This window comes from Bufo gargarizans, chromosome 2 (assembly GCF_014858855.1).
Source record: "Bufo gargarizans isolate SCDJY-AF-19 chromosome 2, ASM1485885v1, whole genome shotgun sequence".
Taxonomy (NCBI): Eukaryota; Metazoa; Chordata; class Amphibia; order Anura; family Bufonidae; genus Bufo; species Bufo gargarizans.
The window spans coordinates 423,175,385-423,183,971 of record NC_058081.1 but is presented as its reverse complement, the minus strand read 5'-3'; the positions used below and the strand labels follow the sequence as shown (position 1 = coordinate 423,183,971).

General features: G+C 42.8%; 1 protein-coding gene across 1 annotated transcript; it reads right to left on the bottom strand.

Annotated features, from left to right (window-relative positions):
- Nucleotides 1-2,168: 2,168 nt before the first annotated feature.
- On the bottom strand, nucleotides 2,169-3,512 carry LOC122925966 (protein ALP1-like). The gene is made up of 2 exons (XM_044277358.1): nucleotides 3,279-3,512; nucleotides 2,169-3,106 (listed from the first exon to the last, which is right to left on the bottom strand). The coding sequence occupies exon 2, from the start codon at nucleotides 3,066-3,068 to the stop codon at nucleotides 2,169-2,171; it is 900 nt and encodes a 299-aa protein (XP_044133293.1). The 5' UTR covers nucleotides 3,069-3,106; nucleotides 3,279-3,512.
- Nucleotides 3,513-8,587: the final 5,075 nt, after the last annotated feature.

Sequence of the window (8,587 nt, the reverse complement as noted above, 5' to 3'; positions counted from 1 at the left end):
AAAGTAGACATATGGGGAATGTTAAGTAATGAATATTTTATTAGGTATGACTTTCTGTTTTAGAAGCAGAGAAATTGAAATTTGGAAAATTGTGAATTTTTCCACATTTTTGGTAAATTTGGGATTTTTTCATAAATAAAGGTGAAATATATTGACTCAAATATATGACTATCATGAAGTACAATGTGTCACGAGAAAACAATCTCAGAATGGTGTGGATAAGTAAAAGTGTTCCAAAGCTATTACCACATAAAGTGACGCATGTCAGATTTGTAAATTTTGACCTGGACACTGGGGCATCAATGACCCTTGGTCATGAAAGGGTTAATGATCCAAATAATAAATATGTTTGAACCACAATACATATTTATATATTTCAGGGACACTCCGACACTGAATCCTCTGCTGGCAAGGAATTGCGTTTTTCTCCTGAACCAATGGAGTCAGTAAGTGTGGAATGTTATATTTAGATTTTTTGGTTTCTACACATCCATAATTGGTACAATGGATATAAACTCGAAAGGTACATGATTTGCCAACACCGCAAAAGGATAGATAGGCCAATGTATTGGCAACAAGATTTGAAATAGTGTATATGGCATTTTGGTTGCTGCAGGGCAGGCAGATGGCAATTTTCACTGAATAGAAAACTGTGTTTGTTTTTCAGACACAGGAGGGTACACATTCAATAGAAAATCTGCGAAGTAGACGTCATAACGACGATGATGTGAGTATCTATACTTAGGTTCTCTAAATAAATCAATTTTCTTTTGTGATAACTATATTATTTATTAGGACACAAACAGTCAAATTGAAAATCCATCACCTGTTCAAAAAAGAACTTCCAGGCGTGGTGGTCGCGGACAACGTGGTCGTGGCAGTCGTCGTGGACGTGTAGGCCGTGTGAGTAGGCACATGTGCTGTGATGTGAGCTGTCCACACTGCCCTCAGTATACAGTATCTTATATCACCTATAAGATAACGTGGCCATCATACCTCAAATGTTTTTTTATTATTAGAACAAATGACCATGAGGATTGGAGACATTTGTTTTACCCAAACCAAAGTTTAAGTGTTGCTTATGCCATAATGGACATACCATGAACAGAGGCTACTCTCTTATTAAATAAAAAGCAATGACCCGCTCGCCAAGTCTATATCTTTATAGCCGTTCACACCCAAAGACCAAATACAAGGAAACCCAAAAAATGTTTATATTTTTTTATTAAAACCAAAGATGCAGTGGGCAGTGGTTGGCACATGCAACATATTCGCTATACAAGTTTTATCCAAAAGACTTAAGTGCTATTGGAATTGCAGGCAGCTTTTAAAGGTAATGATAACATTTCTTTTAAACCAAATAGGGTAGACAGCAAGAATTAGACGAGGAAGATAGGCAATTTCTCCCAATCATAAACTGTGAGCTGCTAATACAGCTAGTAGAAGCAAGGCCAGCTCTATGGGACCAAACAGACCCCAAGCACTCGGACCACAACACGACTCGTCGACAATGGCAAGAGGTCTATGGCAATGTGGTTCCCACATGGAACGATTTGAGCCGTCAGGCTCAAAAAAATTGTGGTACATTAATTTCATTCCTTTTGTTAAATCATTTGGTTTTAGAAGATTTGATAGTGATGTTTCTAGTTGGAAGAATAGTGAAGTAAGCATAAGTTTTCAGTTTGGAAAACTTTGTTTCAACAACTGATACAGCCAATTTAGGTATCGGGCAAAATAACAGTTAAATACATTGCAGAATTTTGGACTGCCTGGGGCAACAGTTTTTTATGCAATCTGATGTCAACAGAAAAGAATATATAAAGCATTATATATGGTTATTAAAATTGTTCTTTATTTTCTAGCTGAAATCATATCAACACGCTGGAGGTCAATACGCGGTAGGTTTATGCGTGACCTCAATCATGAACGAACGGCACCAAGTGGCTCTATAAAATACTTTTATAATTTCAAATATACTTTGTCAGTGGTTTTAATACTTTCAAGACTCAAAACGACAAACAAGAGATATGAAGATGGTTGGAGAGGCTTACCTTTTGCTGAATCCAAGGCAATAAATGTAGGTAGACCGATACATCATGGTTGACTCAACAATAAACAACAATATATTAAGAAGAAACAATAAAATAAACTATTATGTACATAACTAATTACAACTTTGAACTGTACATATTTAATAAACAAACAGTAACAAACAATAGAGAATCTGTTGATCTTGGGCCAGTTTCTATGTTATCTCCTGGTGGATTTAATGACAGTGGCTCCATAGGCAAAGGCTCTTTGGTCAGTACATAATTGTGCAACACAACGCATGCTTTTATGACATCATCCACAGTATCTGTTTTCAATTGTATTGGACGAGTGAATATTCGCCATTTTGCAGTCAATATGCCAAAAGCACACTCGACCATTCTTCTTGCTCGAGTCAGTCTGTAATTGAACACTCTTTTGCGATAGTCTAGACCACGGCTGGCATATGGCTTCAGTAAATTTCCACACATTTGGAAAGCTTCATCTCCGACTAGAACAAATGGAAGTGCAGGGTTTGTAGTACCTGGTAAAGGCCTGGGCTCTGGTATACCAAAGTTTCCGGAGTACAGCCTTTTTCCCATATTAGAATTTTTAAAAACACGTGAGTCATTTGTTCGTCCAAAAGCTCCAATATCAACAGCCACAAATTTGTAATTTGCATCAACAATTGCCATTAGGATCACAGAAAAATACTTTTTATAGTTAAAAAAGGAGGATCCACTACGTGGGGGCTTCAAGAGCCTCACATGCTTCCCATCCACTGCACCAATACAATTGGGAAACTGTGTCACCTCATAAAACTTGTCGGCTATGCTGATCCACTGTTGGCAAGTAGGATGGGGAAGAAATTCTTCACGCAGAAGATTCCAAATTGCCCAGCAGGTAACTTTAACAATGTAAGATATTGTAGATTTCCCTAGTCGAAATTGAAAATGAAGACTGGAAAAACTTTCACCACTAGCCAGAAACCTACAAACCAACCTGCAGCAAAACAACTTTTTGGATTGTCCCACAAGCATTAATTCAAGATCCTTCACAGCAAACAGATCAACATTACCTAGCGGTTGAACGGAAAATGGTATCAAATTTGGATGCATTTACATATTTTAGGTAACTACTATATTTAAAAACGTTTCTCTTGAGATTAATCATATACTCACAATAATAATAAAAACAAAAAGGCTCTGAAACACAGTAGAAGCAATAATGGAAAGTTGTACCATACATACCGCAGAGTGACCATGAGTTGTTCTTCTGGAGTTACACTTTGACGAAATTTCGTATCCTTCCGTCTCAATTGGCGACTTAAACGTTGGGAAAGGTCATCAAAGCTTGCGACACTTACACGGAGATATTCTGCAAATTTGACAGGGTGTTTTCGGAGTTCTTGATAAAGGGTCGAATATACACCTTGTGTCATTCCGCATGATGTAATGGGATGCACCCAATATCGCCGTCTCCTTTTCATGGATGACATTCGCATCTTTCGAAGTTTCCATATCATATAGTCCACAGAAAAAAAGGACATGAGCGGGCAGCATTGTTCCTCTTCCAGCAATTGGATGTCACAATATAGCACCATTTTTATATAGCATGCAGATAGGGGAGGGACAACTGAAAAAAAAAAAATACTTAAGTATTCCTCTCACTTCTTAACCACCTCGGTGGTCATTCTTTGTGGTGGGGTTACGTTTCAAAATATATATATGTATATGAGTGTTTTTTGCTCCTCTGGACATTTTTCCTGCCAGATGCACTAGGGCCTGACAGGGTCACCTACGCAGGTCAAGAGCTCCTGTCTGGGCCACCCCTTGCGGGGCATTTTTGGACCCCGTCCTGAGGATTTATGTTATAGGGTGGACTAGGCCAAGCAGGGACTGATTAGGGCTAGTCACTGTCATCCGACATTGCTGTGCCTGACTTGCTACCTATGGTCGTGTCCACCTCTTTTTCACACCATATATAATATACTGGTTTCCATCCATATACCAGTCTATGTATGTATGTATCAGTCTTACTTGTTGTTTGTCTGTAGGGGCCATCTTTTACTCCTATGATTTAATAAAAATAATATTTTAATAGTTACTGCCCCCTTAGTTTATTGATCTTGTTCACCGAGCAGTAATCAGGGAGACACTCCTGTCTTCTCCTGACTGACCCTCTTCTCTATTCCTTTATATCCCCTCCCATACTGCATCACTTTGCGGTTTATACAACTTCCTGGATTGTGCTCACTGCTAGATGCTGCAACTGCTGGTTCCTCAGATAAGTCTGTTACTTTATTTGTGTTTTCCTGTTGGCTTGATCCTAGATGACCCTGACTCCCTCCGTATTAAGTGTAGGGAGCCGGTGGTCGTGTCCCCTCACTATTATAGGGTTTTCAGGTGTCACACAGTCTAGGTACGAGGGCATACAATTATCTATCATAAAGGTCTTTGCATGGGCTGAGCAGTCAGGGAGAGCTCTAGGGCTTTTATAGGGCTCACCCTTATGTTCCTTAGTTAGGGATCAAGTCAGTCGGATCTTTATTTGTGTCTTCTAGTTTTCTGCAGCACCATCCGTGACACATTTTCAACATCCACAAAAGACCCATTACTCTCAAATATTGTTCACAATCACAAATCTGTGTTAGGGTACTTTCACACTAGCGTTATTCTTTTCCAGCATAGAGTTCCGTCAAAAGGGCTCTATGCCGGAAAATAACTGATCAGGCATATCTGAATGCATTCTGAATGGATAGAAATCCGTTCAGTTTGCATCAGTATGCCTTCCGTTCAGACACTGTCAGGTTTTTTGGCCGGACATAATACCGCAGCATGATGCGGTATTATGTCCGTTCAAAATGTCTGATCAGTCGCCTGAATGCCGGAACCGCCATTAATTCCCATTGACTTGCATTAGTGCTGGATCCGGCATTGCAAAACAACTGAAGGATGGATCCATCCTTCCAGTCTGCGCATGCGCAGACCAGGAAGACTGTGAGAAAGACTGCAAGACGGATCCGTCCATCTGCATGACAAGCGGAGAGACGGATCTGTTCTTGCAATGCACCCGGATCCGTCTACAAATGCTGTCAGTTGTCACACTGAACACAACGGGGACCGGCAATATAAATGCCTATTCTTGTCCGCAAATCCCGGACAACAATAGGACACGTTATATTTTTTTTGCGGGGCCGCGGAACGGAGCCACGGATGCGGACAGCACACGGAGTGCTGTCCGCATCTTTTGCGGCTCCATTGAAATGAATGGGTCCGCATCCGAGCCGCCGTTGCGGACCCAAACAATGCTCGTGTGCATGAGGCCTTACTGGGGGGGAGGGGGGGTTAGAAAATCAGTCAGTATCTGGTGTGGCCACCATTTGCCTCACATCTCCATCGAATAGAGTTGACCAGGTTGTTAATTGTGGCCTGTGGAATGTTTGTCCACTCCTCTTCAATAGCTGTGTGAAGTTGCAGAATATTGGCAGGAACTGGAACATACGCCGATCCAGAGCATCCAAACATGCTCAATGGGTGACATGTCCAGTGAGTATGCTGGCCATGCAAGAACTGGGATGTTTTCAGCTTCCAGGAATTGTGTACAGATCCTTGTAATATGCCGTGCATTATCATGCTGCAACATGAGGTGATGGTCGTGGATGAATGGCACATTGGGCCTCAGGATCTGGTCATGGTATCTCTGTGCATTCAAAATGCCATCAATAGAATGCACCTGTGTTCATTGTCCATAACATACGCCTGCCCATACCATAACCCCACCGCCACCAAACCGCTCACCCACACGATGCCACACACGCTGTCTGCCATCTGCCCTGAACAGTAAAAGCTGGAACTCATCCGTGAACAAAACGTCTCTCCAACGTACCAGACGCCATCAAATGTGAAAATATGCCCACTCAAGTCGGTTACGACGACAAACTGCAGTCAAGTCCAGACCCCGATGAGGACGACGAGCATACAGATGAGCTTCGCTGAGACGGTTTCTGCAAGTTTGTGCAGAAATTCTTTGGTTATGCAAACCGATTGTTGCTGCAGCTGTCCGGGTGGCTGGTCTCAGTCGATCAGGGATGTGAACAAGCTTGATGTCGAGGTCCTGGGCTGGTGTGGTTACATGTGGTCTGCGGTTGTGAGGCTGGTTGGATGTACTGCCAAATTCTCTGAAACGCCTTTGGAGATGGCTTATGGTAGAGAAATGAATATTCATTGCACGGGCAACAGCTCTGGTAGACATTCCTGCAGTAAGCATGCCAATTGCACACTCCCTCAAACGTTGCGACATCTGTGGCATTGTGCTGTGTGATCAAACTGCACATTTCAGAGTGGTCTTTTATTGTGGGCAGTCTAAGGCACGCCTGTGCAATATTCATGCTGTCTAATCATCACTTTGATATGCCACACCTGTGAGGTGGGATGGATTATGTCAGCAAAGGAGAAGTGCTTACTTACACAGATTTAGACAGATTTGTGAACAATATTTGTTCAAGTGAACAGAGCTTAGCCGCGCTCAGGCTAGTTGATACTAGTCGTGACGTCAGTCAGTGGGCTGGCGGTAAACAGTGAGAAGGCCGCGGTGCTGCTCGAGCGCCAGTGCCTTTTCAAACAGCTGATTGGCGGGGGTACTGGGGGTCTGACCCCCGCTGATCAGAAGTTGATGATCTATCCAGAGTATAGATCATCAGTTAAATGAAAGTGCAGAACCCCTTTAAAGTTACTGTCAGTGCAGCCTGGATGATTACAGTGTTTACTTTACCGTTTAGAGAAATCATGTTCAAATGTGAGGAGGGTGATCTGTGGTCTGCAGATGTCATGAGTCATTACAGGGGGGAGGGATCTATAGATGATACTCTTATAGTGTTACAGGGAGGGGATGGGGTTTTTTGGATGTCATGACACTGTTACTGGGGGGGGGGGGGGGAATCTGTAGATGACACTGTTATAGGGAGGGGGATCTGTAGATGACACGGTTATGGGGGGGATCTGTGCCACTGTGACACTGTTAGGCTCCATTCAGACATCCGTAACAGCGGCAATGTGCGGGTCGGCATTTTTTTTCGGGAACCGAATTGCGGACCCGGAAGTGCGGGTCCGCATTTCCGTATCCGGCAGCACGTTGTGCCCTATAGAAATGAATGGGTCCGCAATTCCGTTACGCAAATTTCGGATGTGTGAATGGGGCCTTATAGGGAGAGGGATCCCGATATGACACTGATATGGGGTGGATCTGTGGATGACACATAGCATAAGATGCTATAAACGGTATGTGTCATCCACAGATCCCTAGGCAGCTAGGACATGTTGAAATCTGAGTGATTGGGGTTTTTCTTCCCTATTGCGGTTTTAGGTATTGGGTAAAGTATTGCAGCATTTCTAAGCGTACTTGTGTAAATGTATCGTTGTTATAGCTGCCCCCCTACTTTTGTCCTGGCCCCCAATGTGCCCCCCCAAAATTTGAAAGCTATAGACGCCACTGCTACCAGACTGCCTATGTGATCGGAGTCTAACTTCTACCAGAAGGCCTATGTGATTGAAGCATAACTCCTACCAGACTGCTGGAGTGAAGATGCCATTCACAGAAGTTGAAAAGCATTACACTGCAAGTATCTGGCTGGCGGGCAAAACGAACAACAGACCCCAAAACTTCTCTTCCACAGAATAAGATGAAGTAGTGCATTATAGCTGCCCTTAAATTGTGGCCCAAATGCTCAATGGATGGTTAACAAAGTAGACATATGGAAGGGACATGTTGTAGCACCGGCATATAGACCCTCCCTGCAGCAACTCCATTCTAGTCAGTTTAGTAGTCACCAGCTAGAATGGAGATGCTGTAAAGCCTCTTTCACACGGGCGTCATGTTTTTTGCCCGGAAAAGAGGCGGGTGCGTTGCGGGAAAATGCGCATTTTTTCCGCGTGAGTGCAAAACATTGTCATGCGTTTTGCACTCGCGTGAGAAAAATCGCGCATGTTTGGTACCCAAACCTGAACTTCTTCACAGAAGTTCGGGCTTGGGATTGATGTTCTGAAGATTGTATTATTTTCCCTTATAACATGGTTATAAGGGAAAATAATAGCATTCTGAATACAGAATGCTTAGTATAATAGTGCTGGAAGGGTTAAAAATAATAAAAAAGTTAACTCACCTTCTCCTCTTGTTCGCGTAGATCCCGGTCTGTTCTTTAGCTGTGGGCTGAATGACCTGAGGTGATGTCAGATCACATGCTCCAATCACATGGTCCATCACCATGGTGATGGAGCATGTGATCTGACATCACCACAAGTCCTTTAGCCCACAGCTAAAGAACAGACCGGGATCTACGCGAACAAGAGGAGAAGGTGAGTTAACTTTTTTTATTATTTTTAACCCTTCCAGCACTATTATACTAAGCATTCTGTATTCAGAATGCTATTATTTTCCCTTATAACCATGTTATAAGGGAAAATAATACAGTGAATAGACTGTCACCTAGAACCCATGCGTGAAAATCGCACCGCATCCACACTTGCTTGCGGATGCATGCGATTTTCACGCAACCCCATTC